This window comes from Saccopteryx leptura, chromosome 9 (genome assembly GCF_036850995.1).
Source record: "Saccopteryx leptura isolate mSacLep1 chromosome 9, mSacLep1_pri_phased_curated, whole genome shotgun sequence".
In the NCBI taxonomy this organism is placed as follows: domain Eukaryota; kingdom Metazoa; phylum Chordata; class Mammalia; order Chiroptera; family Emballonuridae; genus Saccopteryx; species Saccopteryx leptura.
In genome coordinates, this window is record NC_089511.1 from 83,565,624 (window position 1) to 83,593,186 (window position 27,563).

At 42.6% G+C, this 27,563-nt stretch overlaps 1 protein-coding gene across 4 annotated transcripts in view; it reads left to right on the forward strand.

The window, feature by feature from the left end:
• The first annotated feature begins 8,536 nt into the window (after positions 1 to 8,536).
• Positions 8,537 to 27,563, forward strand: part of NRG3 (neuregulin 3) — a 1,209,406-nt gene continuing 1,190,379 nt past the window's right edge. For all 4 annotated transcript variants that reach the window (XM_066349570.1, XM_066349572.1, XM_066349571.1 and 1 more), the window contains exon 1: positions 8,537 to 9,477. In XM_066349570.1, coding sequence (XP_066205667.1) covers positions 8,613 to 9,477 — 865 coding nt within the window. In that variant the 5' untranslated portion in view covers positions 8,537 to 8,612. The remainder of the gene's footprint in view (positions 9,478 to 27,563) is intronic.

Sequence of the window (27,563 nt, forward strand, 5' to 3'; positions counted from 1 at the left end):
CACACACCCTGAGCATAAATATGTGCAAAATTATTCGTCAAATATGTTAGTCAAATATCCCAAAAAGTTTATAATCAATAAAAGATTTTCTCACACATTTACATTCCAACATTAATTAAAGACAATGATTTTTAAGCTCTTGAATTAAAATAGAAGTATGTTAGTCAAACTCCCAAGAAAGACAGCAACAACTTTGATATTCTTTGTGTCTTTTATAAATTTTATAGGCTCATATCTATGGTGTTAAACAATTAACTGATATAGTTTTATGATTTCTAAATTCTTCATATTCTAAAATATTGCCTGTTAAGCTAACTGGAATATAAAGAATGTTCTGTCCAATTCAGATACACATTTTGTCTCGTCCCTATGGAATGTCTATGCTTTTTCACTGTTTTTCAAAGGTACTAAAGATTGGGAGATGATTTTACTTCATGTTTACCATGTCAAAAGAAAGCATAATTCTATGTGACATGCTACCATTCTTATTTTAACTATTAGCATATACACATTTAAAAATGCTGACAAGAGAGCTATAAATTTATGTTAGTATCAACGTTAAACTTTACCTGAGCCCTGTGCTCCTGAAAAGCAGCAATGTGTAAGAGAACTGTTCCTAGAATTTTGATTTCCAAAAATCCCTTTACCCTTAGTCCTGGCCAGGTGGCTCAGTAGATAAAGCATCGACTCAGCATGCCAGAGGTTGTGAGTTTGATACCAGTAAGGGCACAGATGAGAAGCAATCAATGACTGCACAACTAAGAGAAACAACAAGGTGATGCTTCTCTGTCCTTTCACCTCTCCTTCTTTCTCTTCCTCTCTCTCACAATCAATGGAAGAAAAAAAGATTCCTTCACCCTTTTATGTTCCAAGGAGTGGCTGCCCACCACAACTCCCTTCCCTCTATGACTAAGATAAGATTTCTTGTCAACTTCTCATGGCTACCAGATGACCCCGTGTTTACCTATGCTGAGGCCAAACAAGGACCCTTTCCCTTCTCCTGAGCCTGCTGCTGTAAAGGGCAGATACAGACTCTCTGATTCTTGTTCATCTCATGAGGGATTACCCAACATTAGGTCTTTCCCCCTAAAACTATTGACACAGAGATCATCATGTCCCATTCAGCTCACTGACTGAGAGTTCTCATCACTCTTTGTTCCTCCATATGAGAATCAAAGGCAAAGCACCACGCTGGTAGTCTGATCTTCAGGTGTTCTCATTACTACAATTGCTTGAATAAAATCAGTTTCCTTGCTTCTCTCTCTCTCTCTCTTTTTAATCAGTGATGCTGAACAAAACTAAGTTCTGTTTGGGTAATTCCAAACAAAACTCTGGAGCTAGTTGTTAAGTTCATCACCAAGCAGTCCTTGAATAATCTTTTTGTTCCTTCACTATCTGCATCTGGCCCCAGTTCTGCATACAAGCCTGCTCACACAATAATATAAACACACATCTGTACTTTTGTTGAGCTCTATGTTTAAAATAGGCGATTTGTCCTCTTCCAAGTGGTGAGTCTCAAAAGGCAGAATAGAAAATAGGTTTTCTAAGTCTTCAGAACCCCTCTCACAAGGGGTAAGCATTGTTAGCTGTTTTAGTTTTAGTTGACACTTTTTATAAATAAACTAAGTGGTGTTTTCCTTCTTTCTTCTTTAATTTCTAGGCACCAAGCAAGTTCTGTCCTCTTGACATAGCCTTTTTGGAGACAAAACTATGGGCCAAACCTGTAGCTCCCAGTATTTATTACTGGATTTCTTCTGAGGGGCTCATGCAGTGGATGAGTTGGAGGGCACACAGAAGGAATAAATGCACACTAGTCACCTGCTGCTATGAGATCGGTGCTTCTCTCTGGTGCCTCTTTGCTGGTTTTGAAACATACATACCTTACTAGGATCTAGTTTGTTAATGGCAATGTGGCTGTGCCAAATTCCTGTATCTTCTGCAAAACTTGTTGGAAAAGCCAAGCTCTCAAGATATCACTCCACAGAGGTGAAGTGGAGTTTCATTAAATAAGAATACTTGATGCTATTTCTGAGCTGCCTACCACATGCCATCCAAAGCACTAGCCTCTCACACATGACGTTTTTCAACTGCACAATTATGTGCCAAAAGTCAGATTCAGGTCAGCCTGTCTCCAAAATTCTTGCTCTTTCCTGTACTGATGATTGATCTATGTTAAGAATAAATTTCTGCATCTGTCACAGAAAAAAGAGATAGATTGTGAAGTACCTGAAAACCTTCATAGACTACCAACAATCCTCCCAAGAGAATGTGTGTGTGTGTGTGTGTGTGTGTGTGTGTGTGTGTATGTGGGTTAACTGTAAATTCATACTTGTGTTTTAATATTCTGTTAGTTAAAACAAGAAGTTGGATTCATATTGGGCACATCAGCTACTGTGACCCAAGGTCTCAGGGGTTGGTGTCAATGCAAGGGTGTCTGTCCTTGGGTTTCTCAGAACAGCTCAACAGAGAGTGCCCAGGGTGCAGTCATCAAGTAAAACAATGGAGAAATTGTGGGAAATTATCTGATTGCTCTTTTCCTATAGTGTTATGAAAACCTTATCCTCATATCTAAAGAAGTATAAGGTAGAATTCTAGAAAAGGCAGGTGAGATGAAGCCAAAGTATTCTTTATACAAACATGTACTCACATCAACTCCTTCTGAATGCACCTGTATTAAGTTGCCTTCCTTAGGAATGATGAAGTTTGAGACAAAGATGTTTGTTGCTCAGTTTGTGAGAAAACATTTCAAGGACTTGGCTTTCTGCATTACATCTCTTCCACATTGCCGTGTCATGTCTATGAAACCCCATCTGGGATCAGTGAGAGGGCTGCGAATCACCAAATGGAATCCTGTAGTCTGGAGAGATGAAAGGGGGACATGAGCCCATGCGCTTGGTTTCTGACCACACAGAGAAGACATTTCCTTGGCTCCTGCTAAGGCACCGGGTTTTCTGCTGCTGCTTGATCCAAAATTTTCAAGACAGACTTGCATCAGTCAATCATCCAATTTCAGACCCAATGATTTTTTTTTTCTCAAAAGAATAGAGTTTACAGTGAAGTGTTCTGAGAAACTTACATCTATCAATAGTTGGGAAATATTCCAGGGATAAAAAGGCAAAATTACTGACAAAGAAACAAACAAAAAAGCCTAGGTAAGGCAAACACTAAGAGAAACTTTGAGAGCCTGAAATAAAGTACTCATGTTGGTACCTGAAAGTACAGGCAGTTTGAATTCAACTTATATAAAAAAGTTACACCAATAGCACTATGACACTCTTCAAAACCAAGTTTCCACTTCCTTTCTGTTTCCACTTCTCCTCTGCACTCACCCTACATTCTAATTGCACTCTTACTGCTATAGGATAGCTTCGTGCCACCTCGGCATGGTCTCTTCTGTTGGCACAATCCACATTAGCCATGACTGGTATGGTCCTGCCAAACCCGGGGTGGGAGTCCTGTATTGCATGCCCCTGGACATTCTTCTGAGGCCTCCTCCCCTGTGAACTTAGCACAGCTGCTGCCAAAGAAATCCTCTCCACAAAATCCCTCCCTTGGTCTCCAGGGTGCTATTCACCCAGTTCTCAGTTCACCTGTTTTGAAACTCGGGTATTCTGGCAGCTCCCCGTTTCATCTCGTGCCTCATTCAGAACTTCTCATTGCATCATGCTATACACGGAGAGTGCAATCAGGGGACATCCCAAACACTTGAAGTCTGAGCATTGTTACAGTCATCTTTCTGACTAGGGTAGAGTTACAGGAATTCTTCACCTGTCCACTTTAAGCTTTTTGCTCTGTAGCATTTTTGAACTCTAGTGTTTGTTTATGTATATCATTGGCATATAATGTGCAAATCCTTAAAGTAAAGATGTGGACAGACGAATCTAACCAGGGCTTTGTTCAGTACATTTAGGGTGGGTCCTATGTAAAAGAAATCAAGTGTCCATGAGAAATACATAAGGTTACTTGTTGAGACGTATGAAGAAAATAATCTACTTCTCTTTTCTAAAAAGGCCACAGTGAATTTACTACTAAACTTGTATGTATCATTATAATAACTATAGTGGACTAAACCAAGAGAGAATCAGAAATATTCAATCCTAAGGAGGTTACCCTCACCAGCACTTTGGATAGTGTTTACTTTGTAAAATGTTTTGAGATACTACACTGCTCACAAAAATTAGGGGATCATGGAATGTGCAGATAGTCCAGTACTTTTAGCCTTTTGAATAGTGCATTTTTACTGATGAAATAAAAGTTGGTTTTGCATCTCATATGCATAATCAAACAACTTTCTTTGACTTGTTTGCTTTTCTGATGTTCTTGCTTAATAAAAAAGAATCAAAAGCTTTTTTTGTTGCTTCATATTCATTTTGAAATATCCCCTAACTTTTGTGAGCAGTATATATTACCTACACACTTGACTCCAGAGGATATTATGAAGAATACTACGATTCTGCAGTCCAGAATGGCTTCTGCAGCAATTACATTTGTCCAAGGCACCCACAGCGAATAAAAGAACACCCTGGTCCTCCCAGGAGCATCAAGTCCTTGTGGCCTGTGGGAATGGTAAGTTGATTAGGGATACTGGGATTGACGAAGAGAGGTCTCGTGTAATTAATTACACCACAAAGGCATGCTCTTTGCGGTCCCAAACAGCAATTCTCATTTTCTGACAGACTGTATAATTTATTTATTTTTTAGTTTGTCCATCTCTCCTCCTACTAAAATGTAAGTTTCAGAAAGGTAAGGAGCTTTGTTTTGTTTTCTGTGGTGTCCTCCATGCCCAGCAGCTGGTTCATGAAAGGTTTCCATCACTAATAGCCTGAGGTAAAAGGGTAAAAGTATGATAAGGTAGATTTTGGGCTCAACACAAAGATCTCTCCAATTATGTACACTATCTACAGGCTGACTAAGCTTCTCCAGGAAATGTTGTCTTCTCCAGAGCTCCAGAGGAATCCAGATGACAGTTGGGCTGGAACTATCTGGGGAGTACACATTAGAGGTATTTGGCAACCAGGTTGACTTCCATCTTTTGGTTCTAAAGAGGGAACTTTGCCAAAGAATTTATAGTGAACTCAGGACAGTCATATTGTATTGTTAATAATGACTACTAAGGACCTTGGGGTCAGGAGTCAGAGATAGCACTGAGGCTCATGGCCTGGGGCAACTGGTGGCATCGAAGGGAAGAACTGAAGTTCAATAGAAATGCTTGTTTGTGGGCAAACTATAAGCAATAATTAGAAAATTTGAGTTTAATATGTCAGTGGATCACAAAGGAGACATTCAGAAGGTGATTATTATCAGGCAAATATGGAGCTCTGGAGAGGCTAAGGAAGGTTTCTGATAATGATGCATAAAAGGTATCATAGGTAAACAGTCCATTTAGTGGTATAATTTCATATAATTATGTAGAATGTAGGTATTTTAGTATCACTTCACAGATGAGAAACCAGAGGCCCAGAGTAGTTTCATTGTTATAAAGGGCAGAGCTCTCACTTGAATATCCTGTCTTCAAAGTTTGAGAATAAAGCTTTTTCCAGCTCTCTGCTTCAGAGCTGTAACTAGACTGTGACTCCTCCTTCCCAAGGGACTAACTAGCTGGCTGCTCAGCAAGAGTCCACCATTTGTCCTTGACCTCAGCTGTGGACACACCCACTCCACCCCCATTTCTAGTTCTGTTGCTTACCATCCGCTACCAGGGAGCTTCGCAATAAAACCGCAAATTAATGATAGTTGCACCAGCCAAACTTTCTTGGATGAGCTGGTGCAACCTGCTCCCCACATGCAATGGACTATCTCTTTTTCTTTCCCTATAGTGATGTTCACTAATTGGTAGTCAAGTGCAGTGGTATGGGATCTGGGAGAAAATGAGCTCAACAGGGAACCATGAATAAGTTGCTGGAGCCAAGTTGAAATAAGTGGAGGGAATCTGGATATGTAGATGCGGAAGGCGCTGTGGAGCACGGAGAAGACATGAGGTGAAAGCAGTGTGAACGCAGTCTCAGGGGAGCGTTTGCCCCGCTGCAGCATCATAGCACCTCTTTTTTAATTTAAAACCTTATTTTAGTGTTTATTGATTTCAGAAAGTGAGTTAGAGAGAGAGACAGGAATATCAATCTGTTCCTGTATGTTCCCTGACCAGGGATTGAACCAGCAACCTCTGTGCTTCAGGATGATGCTCTGAGTCATCTGGCCGGCGTTTAAAGTGAATTTAAATCAGCCTGGAATGAAGGAGGGAAAGGCCACAGGAATAATAGGGGAGGGGGGCAATGCCCTAGGAGGGTTTTGGAGAAGTAATTTTCTGTCTCATATAGGGGGTAGCACCTACTATATAATTTCACGTTTTATGTGAAAGCTGACTTTTATTTGCTATTCAGAAAAGGCTGGCCAATAACTGCCCAGAAATCACGAAAGGGAGAGATTGGGTCAGTTTTTACTTAAGAGGACTGTGCCTAACACTGGAAAAAGCTGGAGGAATATAGATTCAAGGGTTTGTGGTCTTTTGTTCACTTGAAATTGTTGGAATCACAATTCAGCACTACTGGATTAGGGTATGTTCTATCAAACTGAAAAGCAAAAGCTTTCTTATGGGGAAAGTCTCAATGCTACAACTGAAGAGGTGACAGCCGCATTACTGCCATCAACAATAATTTATTAAGCGTATCTGTGCAAAATACTTTGGTAGGCACCCAGCCCCAGAGGTTTCCTGTTTCAGTGAATCCTCTGCTCTCTGCAGTCTTTTCAGTGTACTGTTCTGCTCTCACCCAATGAAAAAAATGGATACCTTAAAAACTTATCTTTGTGGAGATTGCTACAGGGTGAGAGAATGTTGGTTCCATCATCTGTGCTAATTATACAGTGCAGGGGAGGAGTATCAGGAAGCTGTCATCCTCAATTTCTCCTTTTTTTGGAGCTTGTAAATAAAAACATTTTTCGGGTTTCCACTTTCGACCAGGCAATCTGGGTAAAGTTGAGAAGCAAGATTTTTGCACCATCAGCATAAACCATGCTGATGCTAGCTCCTTACACCCTCCTGCCTTCCTCTCCCTGTCCCCCCAGGCAGCTCCCATACTGCACCTGAGATGGAGGTACTCAGCTGCCTCTCTACCCAAGGGAAGAAACTAGCAACATAATTTCGGACACCAACCCAAATGGTTTTAAAATTTACCTCTCACAATCATTTGCCTTGTGATGTGTGTGCCTGTGCGTACATCTACATTTAAAGATAGTACTTGTTAAAAAGGTAAGTTTTCATAAATCGGCTTGAGGACAGCTGCTAGGTCCGACAGCACAAAGGTCGTCTGCTTTACTAGCATCTCTCTCTCCGGAACTCGGAGGGCAAGGTGGCTCTCCAGACCCAGCAGCATCCGCCATCAGGCCGCGGAGTGCAGACACCCTCCCACGCGCACACGTCCCCGCTCGCTGGCCCCGCAGCGTCAGTCTCTTGACCCCATTGCAGCCGCGCCAGAGACGGGCTCACAGTTGGTCGGGAGCTGCTTTTGCCACCACACTTCCAGGCGGGGATTTGCTTGGATCATTTATCTTGTGCGTAGTGAGAAACCATCATTAGGTGTTGGTGGGAGGTGCCACCTTGCCTGAAGCCCAGCCCGTGCAAGGCGGCTCGGCTCACCCCGCACCCTCCCTGCGGCCAGAACCCGCCTGGAGCCGCCTCGTCCTGGTCCGCGTCGCCTGGGATTCCCGACGCAGCTACTCGCTTCGTCTCCCCAAGCGCGACCCGGTAGTGGCGCCGGGGAGCGGTTTCGAATCCACTGCGGCTAGTTGGGTTCCCTCTGCAGCGAGTGGTACCGCACTCGCCTCGTGCGCCCGGTCCCGGGCTCGCTGGAGTTAGAGTCGGGCGGCAGCGCGGAGCCGCCGGCGGCAGGAGCGGGCGAGGCGAGCCCGGCGCTCGCCCTCCGCGCTGCGCTCGGATTGGTCTCTCCCGGGAAGAGCTGGCCGAGGGTTGGCTGCGGGCCGGCTGAAGAACAGGTGCACTCGCCGCCGGGCTCGGCGCGCCAGGTGCGGCGGGCGGCGGCGGTCAGGCCGGCCCCTGTGTCGGAATGCGGTTCTCCGACGCCCGGCAGTCCGCGGCCGGGCAGCGCAGCCCCTGAAGGCGGCAAAGGCCCAGCAGCGGCGCGGGCGGCCGCCGGGGAGCGGGCAGGCGCGGCGCCCCGAGGATGCCGACGCGGCTGGAACGCATGCAGGCGGCGGGCGGCAGCGGCAGCGGCATCAACAGCATCAGCATCAGCATCGGCGGCGGCAGCAGCAGACGCGGGGTCGCGGTGCGCGGGGGGCCGCTGGGCGGGCTGCAGACGCGCCCCGCCGCTCCCTGACCGGCCCGTGGCGCCGGGCCCGTCTCGCCCCTCTGCCGCGCTCCTCGCCGCCCCCTCCCGGCCCGCGTCCCCTCCCCCGCTCCTCTCCTCCCCGCCCGCCGCCCGCCTCTCGGGGGGAGGGGCGTGGGGGCAGGGAGCCGATTTGCATGCGGCCGCCGCGGCCGCCGCCTGCGCCCGAGCCCGCTGCCGCCGCCGCCGGAGCCCGTGCCCGCGCCCGGCCGGCGCGGCCCCATGCCTCTGGCGCGGCCCTCGGGGGGGCGAAGGTGAAGACCGGCTCCTAGGATGAGTGAAGGGGCGGCCGCTGCCTCGCCACCTGGAGCCGCTTCGGCAGCCGCCGCCTCAGCCGAGGAGGGCACCGCGGCGGCTGCGGCGGCGGCAGCGGCGGCGGGCGGGGGCCCGGACGGCGGCGGCGAAGGGGCGGCCGAGCCCCCCCGGGAGTTACGCTGTAGCGACTGCATCGTGTGGAACCGGCAGCAGACGTGGTTGTGCGTGGTGCCTCTGTTCATCGGCTTTATCGGCCTGGGGCTCAGCCTGATGCTCCTCAAATGGATCGTGGTGGGCTCCGTCAAGGAATACGTGCCTACCGACCTGGTGGACTCCAAGGGGATGGGCCAGGACCCCTTCTTCCTCTCCAAGCCCAGCTCTTTCCCCAAGGCCATGGAGACCACCACCACCACCACCACCACCACTTCCACCACGTCCCCCGCCACCCCCTCCTCCGGCGGCGTCGCCTCTTCCAGGACGCCCAACCGGATTAGCACCCGCCTGACTACCATCACGCGGGCGCCCACTCGCTTCCCTGGGCACCGGGTGCCCATACGGGCCAGCCCTCGCTCCACCACGGCACGGAACAGTGCGGCCCCCCCGACGGCCTTGTCCACCACGGCCCCATTCTTCAGTAGCAGCACGCCAGGCTCCCGACCGCCAGTGCCGGGAACCCCCAGTACCCAGGCAATGCCCTCCTGGCCCACTGCGGCATTCGCTACCTCCTCCTACCTTCATGATTCTACTCCCTCCTGGACCTTGTCTCCCTTTCAGGATGCTGTCGCCGCCTCCTCCTCCTCCTCCCCCACCACCACAACCACCTCCACCTCGTCTTCTTCCTCGACCACAACCACGCCAGAAATTAGCACCAGCCCCAAATTTCGTAAGTAAACACTGTGTCTGAACTCTGATTTACTACTGAGTTTCCGTTTTTTCCTTCTGCTGTCTTTTCTCCTCCCGTCTTTTAGCGTCTTCGACCCCCCACCCCATTCCAGTTTTGGAGCATATAGTGAATTGTTAAAACTGGCCACAAGGGAGGAAAGAGGTGCTTGTCTGTTCTGGGTCCATGTGTGGGGTGGGGGGAGTCGGAAGTGTAGGGCGGTTGTCAAGCTCCACGGGTCCTGCTTCTGTAGGTCCCAAATGAGAACACTCCTTAACTCCCTTCAAAGGGTTAACGCGAGAGCGATGCCTCTTCACTGCAGACCTGCTGGTCAGCTCCAGGATCGGACTTCTTTCGCGAGCTGGGGAAGAAGGTGGGGGGAGGAAGGGAGGGGGAGGAAGGGAGGGAGGGCCTTCCCAAACGCACTGAGCCCTTTCATTGCATGTAGGGTGGAAAGAAAGAAAAGCAAATGCAAATTGACCTACGGTAAACCACAGAGGGAAGTTTTGTCCCTGTGGGGCGGTGGAGGGTGGTGGGCTGAATCTGTGCTGGAGATGTTAGAAAAAAGCTGCGGGCACTTAGAACAGCCCTGACCCAGGCGAGAATCGGGAAGGGTTAATTTGAAGCTATTGGGAGAGATAGGGAAAGGGGGCGATCCATAGCAAAGGGCTAAACTGATCACCATCCCCACCCCCCACCCCCAGCTTTCCTGTGGCCATTCGAGGTGTAGAAATTGATTTTGTGGTCATGAAAAGTGAGTGAACTGGGGGGAAATATGAAGGGAGCCCTGCATAGCTGCTGCCTCTAGGGTCCTGACGGAGGAGGAATTTTTTTCAGCTCTGCCCAGCATTTGCTTTTGTTCCTTCCCAAGGGTGGGGTGTGAACCTTATTTCTCCTCCCTTTATGCCTAAAAATATAGGTGGAATGGGGCAAAGCTCTGTGTACTCAAGGATGAGCACATCCAACCCCTTTGAAACGGGTCACACTTTTAATGTAGCATCTTTAACCTCTGCTCAATTGCTGCCAGTATTGGCCAGTTTACCACAAGCATGATAGCTTTCTAGTTACTTGTATAGGAAGTAGATGTTTCTCTTCTCTGTATCTTTAGAAACTGATTGAGCTCTCATCCCCACTCCCCACTTAGTTCTTATACTAAGGAAATCTTAAGAAGCTTCTTAATCTGACTATGGATCAGGATATGGGGACAGTTTGTACAACCTGTGAAGGTTATTTAGGACAAACCTTCTGTCTGCTAGTTCAAGTTCTGTGCAAGGCTATTCTCCAAACACTGCCTGGTTATGCTGTCTTAGTAGTGTATTTCTGTCCTCAGCCTTAACATCTAAGCAGGAAGAATAGTGCTCACCATTAACTCTTCAGTAGGAATAATACCTGGATTGCTTTCAGTCGTCTGGTAATTTTTCATTTCCCTGTTCTCTGATTTTACCCTGGTATTAGTTAACCCTTGAAAACTTATTTATTTTTAAATTTAGGAGTTGCTGTATTTGTGGATAAGGTCTCAGAAAGAAATTCCTTATGGGTTTTCTTACTCTGTTTGGGGGAAAAAATAGGCTAGAAGATAAATTGGGAGACGGTGAGAAGAGGGAAAGGAGAGAATCTGCCACAAACTAGAGTGGCAGTAGAACCAGTAACTTGCTGCTTCTCTCTCCTTTGCCTAGAGCAGTCATTTTTGAGAACATAGCTTCTAAAGAGGTGTTTAGAGTCTTCTCTCAACAAATCCAGTTTGAGTTCTGTGAAGGGATAGAGGATGTGCAAGTATATATGTGAACGTATTCAGTGGATTGAAAATAGACATCTGTCCCAAAGATCCCGGATTTTTAATCTTTTGATACAGTTGATACTGTTAATGGAGCGTGGGTATACTTCTCAACCTTGTATTTGTGTGTGTGTGTGTGTGGGGGGGGGGTCCTGCACACAGGGCTGGGGCGGGGGAATGGGGTAGGGAGGTATTTCATGTTCTCTTTCAATTGGTTTCCTTGCGTTCCATTCCATGGTCTTTAAAGAAAAGCCCAAGGTAATTATTTCTGCTCCTCCATGCTTCTTTCCTACATTCTGTAGGAGGAATGGCAGGCTGTTTAATAAGTAATGATTATTGACGGGGCTCTCAGCCCCAAGGAAAACGGGGAGGGATCTGTTAACGGTGCCAGTGTTCACGTAGACATATAAACAGTATTTATTCTCTGTGTATCTGAAGTCCAGGTCTTGCTCTGTTGTAAACCTTTAATAAGTTGAATTAAGGGATAAAATGCAAATATACAAATCCAGCAGAAACTGACCTGGTTTGCATATATCAACAAGGGAAATATTAATTAAAAAAAGATTATGTAGTTTCCATAAAAGGTGAGTTTAAATACATAGGCTGTATGGTATTTAGAGAAACAGTATGGTTTAATTATTTTTTGGTCTAAGATTTCAGGATGATTAACAAACTGAAATATAAAGATTTCTTTTAAGAGACTTTTCCACACTGCTACTGTGGGCTGAAGAATGGCCTGCCTATCTGGTATTTATATTTTTCATTTGTTTTGATTATGTCACTAAAGTTACTTCCCAGGAGAGAAATTCCTCTTTGGCCCACCTCCTACATCCAGAGTTCAGCAGGTTTTCTCCCTTTTCTTTTCTTAAGGAAAGTCATGGATTTTACTGTATAGCACTATGGACAATACATAAGGATGATGGTCTGTTTTTTTGGACTAACCAAATCTTTAATGACCAGAGTCTTTGCTTTTGACTTGAGCAGCTGATGACTTATAGAATCACTGTCTTTGTGTTTACCCTAGATCTGTCAGAAGGAGTCTGTGTATAAAGGGAGCTGAAGAGTAGAAGAGGCCAGTTCACTCTAGAATAAACACTTGCTCATGGACAATAGGATTTTTTTTTTTGCCACTGAAAGCTCTTTTGCTTTGTGGAAGGGCCAGTGCAGAAGTCTGTTTCTAATATTCTGTAGGATCAAAGAGAAAGAAATGTCGAACTTGAAAGGCAGAGGGTAAAGAAGGGTTTGGAAGTGCATTCTTCTCATCTTCCAACCTTCAGACCTTGAGCTGAACCAAAACTGTTCTCTGTTACTGGGACCTCCTGGGTCCCCAGTTAGTTGCCCAGAATATGCCTCTCCTTCAGATGCTTTAGAAACAAGTATCTTAAACATATTGCCACTAGTAGGTTATTTTACCAAAAACATCTCAAGTATTTTGCATCTGAATGTGTAGATCAGTTATAGAGAACAGAGAAACAGTGTTTTTTTGTTTTTGTTTTTTAAAGTTGATTTTTAGAAAGAGACAGAAACAATGATCCGTTGTTCCATTTATTCATGCCATTATTGGTTGATTGTTGTGTGTGCCCTGATTGAATCCTCGACCTTGGCATGTAGGGGTGACACTTACCAACTGAACTACCCCACTAGGGCCAGAACAGTGATTTTGAGCAGTGTTCAAACAGTATTTTACATCACATTGAATAGTGTTTTCAGAGTTGAAACATATATATAGAATGTTGTCAATGCAAATTTGAATTGTTGTTTTACTTAGCAAAAACGCTCTAACAGGTAAAAGATGAGAACCATTGGTTAAATTCAAATATTAAAGACCAAAAGCCAGTTTTAATTGGTGATTCTTGTGGAAGGTACATAGTTAATTCCAGTGAGTAAGATCACAAATCTTAAACAGCATATTTCGTGAAGAAACATGTAAAATATACCATTGATGTTTAAACATAGCACTGGAGTAATTTTTATATAACCAAATCTATTTCAATTAAACTTCACCTCAGCGTACACATACCTTTTGTCATTTTGAAGAGCGCCATTGATAACTTGGACTCTTTTCCTATCTATTCTTTTAAAGATCTTTAGTCTTTCAATAAGAGTACTCTCGGTTGCTCTTATAAGCAGCCTTCAATATAATTTGTTTAAATAAACTTACTCCTATACATTGTCTTCTGTCTAGGCGAATCAGGCCCTCAGAGGGATTTCAGCAGAAAAGATGCTGACCCCAATCATGTGTTGATGCCAAAGTGAGAGGTTGCAGAGCTCCAGATCAATATTTCTTGTGAAATCCAGTTGAGAGCTTTTTTTGTGATCACATACTGCACCCTGAGTGTGTTGGGATTTCTTTCGGCCTTAATACAGGAGTATGAGACTTCTCTGCTCTACTGAGTCTTACTCTTTCACTCTATAGACACTTAGATTGTACTTCATGGTCCAAACTGAGAAAGAGGGCCTGGGGATGGGCATGGAATTGATAAGGCTTTTTTAGGGCCATGTTTGGTGTGGTCTCAGTGCATTGTGACTGTGTTTAGAGCCTTCCTTTCCAGTTCCTTGTGGCTGAGATAAGGGGTTAGCAGTGCTGTGGCTACTTGAGAATTCTTTTTTTTGCAGGTCTGATGTGTGACTCCAGCCACCTGTATATTTGCGGTATTTCCCTGCTAGCCTTTTTTAACGAAAAATGTTGAGCCACAAGCTTGTCAGAGAGAAAGAAAAACAGGCAAGCAAACAAAGCTGGTTTGTGGCAACCTCTCTGTTACTAAAGGAAACAGCTTTTCTAAATCCAGGTTGGGCCGTAGGCAAGAGTGCTGGTGCAGAGTGTGGAACCAGTGTTGTCCTGGGACGTCTAGTCTCTCTCCCAACCTGTCCTGCTTCCCTACTGCAGTGAAAAGAAGGTTGGTTTTGGTAGTTTGTGTGTGTGTGTGTGTGTAAATTCTTTCTTATAACCTCTCAGATCCAGTGCCAAACATATCTCAATTTTGTATCTGGGATGTTGAAAATGGAACATGAAAGTTGGCCCTGAAATACACAAGAGCAAGGGAAGAGCCATAAATCTACGTCTGCAAAATGCATTTGAATTGCTTATGAATAGAGCCGAAATTCATTCTTCTCAATTTGAATCTTTTTATCTTCAGACTTTTGTGTTTGGTGAGGCACAGAGCTGGCACTGCATTGATGAGTACACTGAGACATTTTGAAATCCTAGAACTTTTACTTTTCTGCACGCGGGAAAGTGGTTCCTCTAGCAGCATGTATATGTTCATTCTCCCATATTATGTTGCAGGGCCAGGGCTTTTCCTTGAGATGTATCTATTTGATCATAACATCTTTTTTGTTTTTTCTTTTTTCATTAACCATACCTCTAATTACCCATTTCTTCTTTAAAGATACTTGTGAGGGAATCTGAACTCCAATTCTGCGTAGATACTACAATATATCCCTGCCTTGAAATCTTTTACAGTTAGTTTCCTTGTGCATATAACTCAAAAAAATTTTTCTATTTTTTTTAAACAACTCACCATTTGGAGAATTTCTTCAAAGCATTCAACTACATTTTAATAGAAACTACAGTGACCTTACATTTCCACAATCATATATCATTGGCTTACATTGAATTGAACTAAATTACATAAATACAATGAGAACAGCTGGCATAAAATGGTTTGTTACCCCGATGGGTATTGGTAAGCACTCAGCCCAACAGGTGGTTGTAGAGCTGTGCATGCATGTGTAGAGTTGTGAGCTTGACCTCGGGGGTGTGACTGGTTCACCATGTTCATCACCCCGGAGGAGTGCTGAATGACAAGCCAGATAAAGGGAAGTCGTTTGAGAAAGTGACTCCTTTAGTGGGTTTTGTATAGAAAATGTGAGTCACACATGACCTATTTCTTAGGGACTTTTGTTGGAGGAAGACAGAGTTGCATATATGCATTAAAAACAAGCAAACAAACAAAAAACCTGTAGCCTGAATTCTGCGGTAGCTATGTATCCTCAAAGAGCCAAGTGAATGTCTTCAAACTTTGACTTCTTCCTCCCCTGGGATAATTGAGGGAGACCTTGGTAATGTGCCTTTTGTACCACTTGTAAGATAGCTTGCAAACTGCAAAACCCTCTACCATTGTAATGTCAAGAGAAATGGAAAATGGACAGACTACGATACGGTTGAAAGATACGGTTGCCATCTTTCTGGCCAAGCCCCGTTTCCTCCTCTGGGTATCTCTGGTCCAGGCCAGTTGGTTGTGTTTTTTTACCCAAGAACCCATCAGGTCATTGAATTCAGTTTGAATGTTGGAGCTAGTTTGCTACCAGGCTTGAGGGCTCATTCATCACAATGACAGATTATTGTTCCCGTGTGCCCTTGACCCTCCCCTGGGTTCCTTTCTGCTTCCTGGCACACACAGTAGAACATGGTGAGGAAGTCTACCCAAACCACCTTGGAAGTTTAGTCACAAAAGACAGCCCACCATTTCGCATCCTTTGCCTGGTAGATGTTTTTCAGAGTCTGTTTGGACCTGTATTTTTCAAAGAGAGGAACTGAAATTTTGGGGAAAATGAGTGATATTGTTGGATTACTTGGAAATCTGAAATGTATAGAAATCTGAAAATTCTTGATACAAGAAAGAATGCCTCATGGCTCCTTTTTGTTCCTTCCCCACACTGTCTTCTGTCATTGTGCCTTCGGAGTGTGGAGAACTGCAGTAGAAACAGGCAGCTCCGCAGTGCATTCTGCTCCCCTCTCAGTTTGGGAGTTACTCCTGTTCAGCTTTCAAGGATTCATTGCTTACATTCATCAAAGAGCTCTCTTAGATGTATGCTTTTGCACTTTGGGGAACTTTAATGTTAACATTTTGAAAACGTCTTGCTTCAAGTCTGTATTGGTTGGAAAGTCTATTCTAACTTATATCTCAAAATGCTACTTTTTTGTTATAAGCCTTTATTTTTCAAGACAGGTTGGTGATTGTATATAAATCATAGATTGTCATGCCCAGGCATTATTAAAAAGACTGGTCAGAAACAAACCTGTGAGGAAATTCAGAAGTAAGTTTAATAATAGAAGTTTAACGGCTTCTAATGATAAAATTTAGACTTTGAGACCTTTCCTAGAAGTGACAGTGTGTATCATGGATACAATATAGGCTGCAGGAACATATATAAAGATAAAAGACCATCTGAATTTGTGCAGCTATTTTATATTACTACTTCACAGCCAGGGTTATGAAAATAGGATTTTTATGCAGAGCATTTGTTGAGTTCCTTAAACGTATCAGCCTGCCTCCCAGGAGACCCCTCCCATGGCCATGTGTGACCCTTGGCACAGTATCCCTATGGATTGCCAGGGAGTTTAAAGTTCACCAAGAGAAAACAAACAAACAAACAAAAACAAAACACACCCTTCTCATCATTTTGGAGTCTGATTCTTTTGATTTCTGTGTCTTGAATTTTCCTTTTAAAAGTGTGGAAGGATTCTTTGCAGAATCCCAGTCTAGGAAGGGGACTGAGAATTCAGGCCCTAATGGAAACAAGATCTGTCATTTGTGGAGTTTTGCTGTGTGCCAGGAGGACCAGCCCTTTACATACTTAGTCGTATTTATTGAAACAGAGACTCAGAGTCAATCAACGAGGCAGACTGCAGTGTAGGTGTGATTATCTCAGTCATGTGTGGAATTGAGCTGGATTTAGTGCTTTTATAATTTGCCCAGGATATGCCCATGATGCATAGTTTGAAGGATCAGGAAGGTCAGAATATCATTTTCCAGGTAATCTCTCCTGCCTCCAGTTCTGGCCCATTGATACAGTGTGGCCACATCAGCACACACTGCCTCTTTCAAACCCATAGTTCATCGACTATGGCACAGGCCATTTTAAACTCCATAAATGGCACACCTGCTCTGTACTTCTTTTTTGTGCTGGTAAAAGGGAGCCATTATAACCAGAGAAATTACCCTGGTTTCAATCCACAGAGAAATTTAGGGGATGTTTCAACTAAAGATAAAGAATGTATTCCTCTATGCTTTATCCCTCGATAGCTCTGCTTTCTCCTGTGGCTGCTTGTGCATGATTCAATAGAACAATGACAGAAAAGTTACAGACTCTCTCTGCTTCCTGAAAGTCTAGCCAAAATTGTCTTTTTTGCCCAGACCAAATTTGCTTCGATTATAGCAGTTACTGCAAATTAAGCTGAGATTGGCCAATGAAATGTGTCAGAACATGAAGAGTGATAGCTTTGTTAATTCTCTAGAGAGTCAAATACCAATTCTGCTAAATCAGGGTTGGGTGTGGCACTCCCTGCAGCGTCTCCTGCAGAGCGTCTGAGTTCCTCTTGTCACCTCGACAAAGTACCCACCTGTGACTAGCCAGTGGTCCTAAGAAGAGGGGCATAGTGAAGACTCGGACAGTCTATGGAGGATGCCAGTAATTGGACCTGATCATTGCTTATTTGTTTGACATTTTTGTGTGGCGAAGGTCACAAAGGAAAATATCTTTTTAGATATGTGTGGGTTTTCTATTTTGGCAAACCCATAAAAAAGAAAACAAGTAAGTCAAATACTGAGATTGGGTCAAACACCCTTTGAGCAGCCATACTGAAGGGTAGGAATGTATGTGAATCCTGCAGACAAAGAATGACAGCTGTGTTCATAAAGACAAGGGGACATGATACTGCTTCAAAATTTATGGTTAAACAAACATTTTTGTCAGCATGATGGCAAAATCTAGAGATTCCAAGAATAAAGAAGTGCAAATGGGCTGCAGGAATGCTTGTAAAAACTATCTGGATTGAAATCTATTTAACTGACTTCAGTATATGAGACTATTTCTGTGTTGAAAACTGGTAACTGCTCACTTCATGCTAAGTAGCCCTAATTGGTATGGCTTTTGCCTTCACCAAAATGAGAAGTATGTTCCTAATATGACATGTTTTATTTGTTCTCAAACCTGTTTATTCCAATTGTTGTATTTAAATAGTATGCAAACCAGTGAATTAGTGGTGGTTTCTAATAGAAATAAGTTGAATACTTTGGATATCCTTTATAAAGATAAGTCACTTAAAAATATACTAGCTAAAGAAGTGGGCAAGTGTAAGGGTCAATATATTTAAATATCCAGAAAAATTTGCACTTGGCTTGTTTCACATTTGGCTTTGCATTCTCATTCTACTATAAATACATTGAAACTGAAAAATTGCAGTACACATTTTGGGTATGATTTTTCACAGTAAGGATAAAATAAATTTACTCAGAGAAAAAACTTTGTGTTCTTTAGCCAAACATGAGACAAAAGTATGTGCATTTGTATATTTTAGGTTAAAATAAAATAATAAAATAAATTTTACTTTACCGATATAATAGGTTTACAAAGCCATTAAATTAAGTTTTTAGTAATTTTAAATAGATTGGAAAATGTTTATTATATAGTTATCTGAAACTCTGGGTTGAAAATTATATTAGATGTCAATTATAGTAAGCTATGTAAATTATTAGATAGAATTTATACATAGTAACTATGTTCAAAGGAAGTATATCAAACTGTTAACAGTGGCAATTTGGATATTGTGTAAATGGAATGCTAATTTATTGTACTTTGCTCTATTTTCTAAGTTGTACTTAATAGTCATGAATTACCTCCCTAATTAGAGATTTTTAAACTTTTGAAAAAGTAAAGAGTATGCTGCACGAATCAGTATTAGTTCAGTCATTGGTGAAAACTTCATTCTACGGAAACTTCCTTTTCTTTGTCTAAGAGTTTGTGTCTTAATTGGTGGTGTCAGCAGTAAGGTGTTGACTGACTTGTTTTCTTGCTATGAAATGCAGATGTATAGAATACAAACTCATCTTCTTTGCTCATGGAAAATATTACCATATTGAAGGCAGAGTATCTTAATCTAGGCCTGGGAGTATTAGCCTTGACCCTACAGAAATGAAGATGGATGTTTAATGAGTTACTTAGTGGCTTTTCAAGTCTGCAGATATAAGACAGTCTAATAGTATGGCTACAGATGAATATAGCCAATAGAAACCAATCAATTTTGTGTATAGTAACCAGTTACCTGGTCTATTTTAAGGATCAAATGAAAGGAAAATGTAAAGGCTCATAGTTGTGCTGGCTCTTAGAAGGGAGGGATTAGGTCAAAGAAAAACAGGTAGAATGACCAATTCAAACATTTACTAGATGCTGAAGGTTGTCATAGAATCACAGGTAGTCATTCAACTATAATAAAGTTTGATGGTTGGACGATAGATGGATAAACTCCATAGGATAATGGAATCTATTAGTAGAACATATAGCCCTTTAATTTGGTGATGAGTTGTACTCACATTCTCTTTTTTTATATTGAATTTGTTGGGGTGACATTGGTTAACAAAATTACTTGGGTTTCCGGTGTACCATTTCACAACACATCACCTGTACACTGTAGTGTGCATTCTGCTCCCCAAGTCAAGTCTCTTCCCATCACCATTTACCCCCCTTCACTCTCTTCTAGACCCCACCCCCTTTCCTCCTGTAGTCACCACACTGTTGTCTGTGTCTGTGAGCTTTTTTGTTGTTGTTGTTTAATCCCTTCACCTTTTCCACCTACCCACCAATCCCTTTCCCCTCTGACAGCTGTCAGTCTGTTCTATCGATGAGTCTGTTTCTATTGTGTTAGTTTATTTTGTTCATTAGATTCCACTTAAAAGTGAAATCATATGGTGCTTGTCAAATTCTTTTCGAATAGCTCACAAACATGTTGGTGAGCAAAAAGAGTCAGAACAAATAATGATTCTGTTATATGCTGTTTTATGTTAGAAGTCAAGATAGTGATTTTCTTTGGGGAGAAGGCAGGTAGTGAATGGAAGGAGACCCAAGATGTGAGGCTTTAGGGTATTGATAATATTCTGCTTCTTGATCTGGCTGTGAATTACATGGGTTACATGGTTCTACTTGAGCCGTGTGCATGTGATTTGTGTACTTTTTCTCTATATCAATACAAACTTAAAAATAAAAGAAATATTTCAAAAATGTTCCTTTGGCCTTTGCTTTATGCTACTGGGGTCGTGGCCTGAGTTAAAGGGTTTTTCTGTTTACAGACTCTGGATCCTAACTGTTTCTCATGCCTGAAAGTCTGATACACTAGACGGAGGGGCTTCCAAACTTCAGCTTCCTTTATTCTCAGCATCCCAGCTCAGTGAGAATGCAAGCAGCCCATGCTCCCTGTCAGTGTAAGCCTTTCTGAGTGGATACTTTGTGTTTATGTTACATAAAACTTTCTGTCACCATATCTGGAGTGTTGTTTCTGGTACAGCAGGGGTCGGGAACCTATGGCTCGCAGACAAATCTTTAATAAAAAAATAACATTAAAAATATAAAACATTCTCCTGTATTACAATTCATTCATTTCCTACTGCTCATGTTCATGGTTGCGGGTTCCTGGAGCAAGTCACAGCTGTCCTCCGGGACAACACCAAATTTTTATTGGATAATGCATAATGTAAACAGGTCATTGTGAGGTCAGGAAGTAAACTTCCCTCCTTTTAATCAAATAGCTAGCTAATTGCAGAAACCTTTTTGACAAAGAAGATGGCTAAAAAAAAAAAAAGATGAGGAGCATCCGTCTTTTCAGCAGGAATGGACAGAGGAATTTGCCTTTGAGGAAAGAGCAGGTTCTGCAGTGTGTCTAATATGCAATGATAAAATTGCATCAATGAAACGGTCAAATATAAAGTGGTACTTCGACACACACCATACTACATTTGCATGAAAATATCCAGTGGGGGACAGCAGGAAGAAAGCATGTCAAGAGCTTCTGTGCAGAGTGCAAGCTAGTCAGCAGCAACTCTGTGTTTGGACCCAACAGATGACTGGAATTTGGCTAGCTTTGCTGGTGCTTTAGCAATTGTGAGAGACGAAAAGCCATTCACAGATGGGGAGTATGCCAAAATATTCATGCTTGATGTTGCCAATGAACTTTTTGACGACTTTTTGGATAAAGACAAGATAACCAAACGAATAAAAGACATGCCTCTGTTGGCAAGAACTGTTCATGATTGTACCATGATGGCAAATCAAATTGAGGCAACACAAGTGAAGGACATAAATACAGAATCATTCTTTTCTCTTGCTCTGGATGAGTCAACAGACGTAAGCCATTTATCCCAGTTCAGCGTGATTGCAAGGTATGCTGTCGGTGACACACTACGTGAGGAAAGTCTTGCTGTTTTGCCTATGAAAGAGACAACAAGAGGGGAGGATTTATTCATGTCTTTCACTGAGTTTGCTAAAGAAAAAAATATGCCAATGGATAAACTTATTTTGGTGTGTACTGATGGTGCTTTGTACAAAGAGGGGAAAAACAGAGGATTCACAGAGCTTCTTCATGAACATGAAAAGAGACCCAACCTAAGTTTTCACTGCATCCTACATCAGGAGGCGCTTTGTGCTCAGATACGTGGTGAGCAGCTTGGTGAGATGATGTCGCTAGTCATTTGGGTGGTCAGCTTTATTGTTGCCTGAGCTTTAAATGATCGCCAGTTTAAAACACTGCTGGATGAAGTTGGGAATAATTATCCTGGTCTGCTTCTGCATAGCAATGTGCGTTGGTTGTCAAGAGGGAAGGTGCTCAGCCGTTTCGTGGCTTGTCTGAGCGAAATACGGACTTTTCTTGAAATGAAAAATGTCGAGCATCCTGTGTTAGCTAACACTGAGTGGCTCCTGAAGTTCTACTATCTCGTGGACATGACTGAACATCTGAACCAGCTCAATGTGAAAATGCAAGGCGTTGGAAATACAGTCTTATCCCTTCAACAAGCAGTGTTTGCTTTTGAAAACAAGCTGGAACTCTTCATCGCAGACATTGAAACAGGTCATTTACTACAGTTTGAAAAACTGGGAGAGTTTAAAGATGCATGCACAGCAAGTGACCCTGCTCAACATCTTGATCTCCAGCAGCTAGCAGGCTTCACATCTAATCTCCTGCAGTCATTCAAAGCGCGCTTTGGAGAATTTCGTGAGCACTCGTCTTTTTAAGTTCATCACCCATCCACACGAGTGTGCAGTGGACAGCGCCAACCTGAGTTACATCCCCGGTGTCTCCATCAGAGATTGTGAGCTACAAGCTGCTGACCTGAAGTCCTTAGACATGTGGGTGAATAAGTTCAAGTCACTGAATGAAGATTTGGAAAGACTTGCACGACAGCAAGCAGAGTTGGCAAGCAAACACAAATGGGGAGAAATGAAAACACTTCAACCTGCGGACCAGCTGATTGTCAAAACTTGGAACGTGCTTCCTGTCACATACCGCACACTGCAGTGTGTGAGTATTGCTGTACTGACAATGTTTGGCTCTACGAATGCATGTGAGCAGTCTTTCTCACATCTAAAGAATGTTAAGACCAACCTATGATCACGTTTAACAGATGGAAGTCTCAATGCCTGCATGAAGCTTAACCTCACAACATATCAAGAAAACTACAAAACCAAACAAAACCATGCAGCACCATAAGTTGCATTAATGGTAAGAAGTACTTTATTTCTCATTGGTTAGCACCAGCATAACAATGTTATTAAAAAGAATTCAGAGACTTACTGTACTTTAAAAGTGTTGGTCTTACATAAAATGCACACATTTACTTGTATTTAGTGTTAAACATATTGAATGGCTCTCATGGAATTACATTTTAAAATATGTGGCCTTCATGGCTCCCAAAAAGGTTCCCGACCCCTGTGGTACAGTGTAAGTCTCCGCCATTTGCACAGCTTTTACACCTGTAAAACCATACTTGTGTCTGAGACTATCTCAGTTCTGCAAGCGCTTGGGTACATGATACACAAGAAAGATAATTAATCATCTGCATTTTTGGTTTTGTTGGAAAGACCAGAACATATGTTCTGGAGAGTAATTAGGTGCTGAGTTGTGTGATTTCAGCTGAAAAGTACATTAGGCCATGTCAGAAAGCAGTTATCAGAACGGACGTAGGTAGATAGTTTAAAAGGAGGTTTATTGAGGCAGAGAAATGGAGAATTAAGGCTGGGAGAGTGAGAGGGCATTGCCAAAGGTGGCAGTGTGCATGTACCCACCCGTGTGGGAGCGGGCATGGGTCTGGTTTGGTGAGCAGAGAGGGTCTTTCCTGGAATTAGCGAGGCAGCCTCACCTTTTTCTTAGGGGAGGGCCCGGTGGAGAAAGGTGGGTTTGGGAGGACATGACTAGGCTGGCTGGGAAGCCACAGCCAGCATTGGTACAAGGAGTTGGCACAGTATCTGTGGGATTTTCAGAAGAGGTAAGGTCTCTAGGCTGATTTTGAGGGGGGAACGAGAAGGATATTCCTAAAGATTCTTCAAGGATACCTCGTCCCACATCATTTAAAGAGGGGGGTCTTTGACGTGTGCTGAGTATTTCTGAGTACTGATACTTCATTCCAGCGCCTCTTCAAAGTGCTGCAAGAAGCAGTGGAATGGCTCTTGTTTAAAATGTTTAGTTTTTCCATAGTCACATCAACATGCCCTAGATTTAACCCAAATTAAGTAGTTTTGAATACTGAAATATTTGCAAGTAGAGATGAAAGGAGACTAACAAGAAGAAACTCTTGATTTTATTGCTTCACCTAAATTAACCTGTGACTGCCATCAGATTTTTCAGAGGCAAAATTGACTTTGTCAATTGGTGGCCACTCATCCCCTGGTTTCATATGAGATCCTCTTTCCATAAGCCACTCGGCACCTTTTGGGGTCACATGCTGATCCTGCAAAGCATGCACAGGGCGGTGGGCACACCATAGTATGCTGATGGTGTTTTGTTGAGTTGTACACTGGAAGCCTGTATGGTTTTGCAACCCAATGTCACCCCAGTAACTTTAGTTTAAAGAAAGGCAGTGGCTCTGCTCAGTCCCTGGATGCACTGTTCACAGGTGAGGAATGAGAGAGGGAGGATGCTGCTTCCTCAGGAGCCTGGAAGACGAGTCTGTAACAAGATGAGGCTCCCACTGGGCTGAGCTCTTCGGCAGGCCCAGACGGCTCCTGTTGTAGACAGGAGAACTGCATCCGTTCATTTACATATATTGATAGCGAAAATTAGTTGTCAACCACTTTGAAGAACCTTCAGATGAGAAGCACATTCATCGCTCTTTCTGGCTCACTGGGAAGCCTGTTGTCACCAGACAGAGGGGCTGTAACACTGAGCAAATGCAGATGTTAAATTATTTTAATGGCCCACAGCGCCTCTCCTCTATTTTTCACTGATCAGATAATTTTCATGGGTGTCAAAATTTATAATAAGCCAGCTGACATATACTAATGTCACTTGCTTGGAATATTTTCAGTTTATATTTTATTTACTTAAAGGTACCCTTTTTTTTGTTATTTGTTTGGGTCTTTGTGTGTACGATCAGAAGAGATTTCTGAAAGGAACGAAGCAGAACTGTAGATGGGGTCTTAGTGAAGTCGTTATTAAATCTGTTTCCCCTTCATCACTGGTTTTGGAGGCTTCTCTGTGACCTTCTGTGGTACTACAGTGATGCTCATCTTTCATTGTGAGCAGCTCTGAGTAATTTATGATAAATAATGAAATGCTGTTTCCTACAATGCACTGCAAATGGCTGAGTGTTGTAAAAGTCTAAAGAGCTCTATTACTTCTAAATGACTAGATAACACAGAAATGTTAACCCTAAAAGAAAAATGGTCCAGCAAAACATGCTGCTGGCAAAGCCTAGGCCCTCCTCTGGCTGCCTTTCTGCTACTTTTCTGTGCCTGGACTTGCAGGGATTGGTGTCTGAACACCTCCTTCTAGCGTGGCAGGGAAGGGATTATTCCTTGGGTTTACTTGAGCTGGCTAGGAGCAATAGTGGTTCATTGATTTGGAGTGGGGGAAGGGAGAAGCTTGCAAAATAGGTTTACAAATTGAAATCCTTAATGAAGTTTTTAAAAAATGATGTTATCATTGGTAAGGACTTTGATGCTAGGCTGCAACAACTTAAATATTTTGTTTGAGCAAACATATTGAAAAGATATTAAAAAGCAGACATTACAATAATTTCATCAGAACAAGCTTTATTGATGCATGCCTTTTTTTAAAATTAACTCTTACCATGATGTTTGCATTTTTTCCCTCTTATCCACGTATACAAAAATGGAGACATATCACACATACTGTCCAGTTTGTGATTCTCAGCTCCCTCATATTCTTTTATTGATTTTAATTTATTACGTTTACATAGATTCTAGTGTTGCCCAAAATGCATCCCTCCTCCCCCGTATTCCCCTCAACATCTCCTTTGCCCCCCTCCCCAAACCGCCTTCCCCCCTTCCCTTCAGGTTTATCCCATCCTATCATCCCCCTTCCCTCTGTCCTCTTTTCCTCTGGTCCCTTTGATCTCTCCCCTGTCTCAATTCTGTTCCTCAGTTCACATTGTTCATTGGATTCCTCAAATGAGTGCGGTCATATGATATTTTTCTTTTTCTGCCTGGCTTATTTCACTTAATATAATAGTTTCCAGGTCCCTCCATGTTGTCACAAAAGATAAGATTTCTTTCTTTTTCATGGCCCCATAGTATTCCCTTGTATATATGTATGAAAGCTTTTTAATCCACTCGTCCACTGAGGGACACTTGGGCTGTTACCAGATCTTCACTATTGTGAACAATGCTGCCACAAACATAGGGTGCATTTCTCCTTTTCAAACATTGTTATGGTGTTCTTGGGGTACATTCCTAAAAGTGGGTTAGCTGGGTCAAAAGGCAGTTCGATTTCTAATTTTTTGAGGAATCTCCAAACTGTTATCCACAGTGGCTGCACCCAGTCTGCATTCCCACCAGCAGTGCAGGAGGGTTCCCTTTTCTTCACATCCTTGTGAGCACCTATCATGTGTTGTTTTGTTGATGAGCGCCATTCTGACTGGTGTGAGGTGATATCTCATTGTGGTTTTAATTTGCATTTCTCTAATGATTAGTGATGTTGAGCATTTTTCATATGCGTATCGAACATCTGTATGTCCTCTTTGGAGAAGTGTCTATTCATTTCTTTTGCCCATTTTTTGATTGGATTGTTTATCTTCTTGGTGTTGAATTTTACAAGTACTTTATAAATTTTATTAACCCCTTATCAGACATGTTGTCAAATATGTTCTCCCATTGTATAGTCTATCTTTTTATTCTGTTCTTATTGTCTCTAGCTGTGCAAAAGCATTTTAGTTTGATATTGTCCCATTTGTTTATCTTGTCTTTTATTTCCCTTGCTCGTGGAGATAAATCAGCAAATACATTGCTGCGCGAGATATCGGAGAACTTACTGCCTATGTTTTCTTCTAAGATGCTTATGGTTTCATGGCTTACATTTAAGTCTTTTATCCATTTTGAGTTTATTTTTGTGAATGGTGTAAGTTGGTGGTCTAGTTTCATTTTTTTTGCAGGTAGCTGTCCAATTTTTCCAACACCATTTATTAAAGAGGCTGTCTTTACTCCTTTGACAAATATCAGTTGTCCATAGAACTGTGGGTTTATTTCCGGGTTCTCTGTTCTGTTCCATTGATCTATATGCCTGTTCTTATGCCAGTACCAAGCTGTTCTGAGTACAACAGCCTTGTAGTATAACTTGATATCAAAAAGTGTGATACCTCCCACTTTATTCTTCCTTTTCAAGATTGCTGAGGCTATTCTTGATCTTTTTTGGTTCCATATAAATTTTTGGAATCAGTGTTCTATATCTTTGAAGTATGTCATTGATATTTTAATTGGTATTGCATTGAATTTATAAATTGCTTTGGTTAATATAGACATTTTTTTGTGTGTGTATTTTTCTGTATATAGACATTTTAATGATGTTTATTTTTCTTAACCATGAGCACAGTATATGCTTCCACTTGTTTGTATCTTCCTTGATTTATCAGTGCTTTATAATTTTCTGAGTACAAGCCATTAATCTCCTTGATAAAATTTACTCCTAGGTACTTTATTTTTTTGGTTGCAATACTGAAGGGGATTGCTTCCTTAATTTCTCTTTCTGACAGTTCTTTGTTGGTGTATAAAAATGCCTCTGATTTCTGAGTATTAATTTTATATCCTGCCACCTTGCTGAATTCATTTATCAGGTCCAGTACTTTTTTGACTGAAACTTTAGGATTTTCTATATGCAATATCATATCATCTGAAAATAATGAAAGTTTTACTTCTTTTTTCCAATTTGGATGCCTTTTATTTCTTCTTCTTGTCTGATTGCTGTGGCTAGGACTTCCAGGACTCTGTTGAACAAGAGTGGTGAAAGGCGGCACCCCTGCCTTGTTCCTGATCTTAAGGGGATTGCTTTTAATTTTTGCTCATTGAGTATGATGTTGGCTGTGGGTTTGTCATA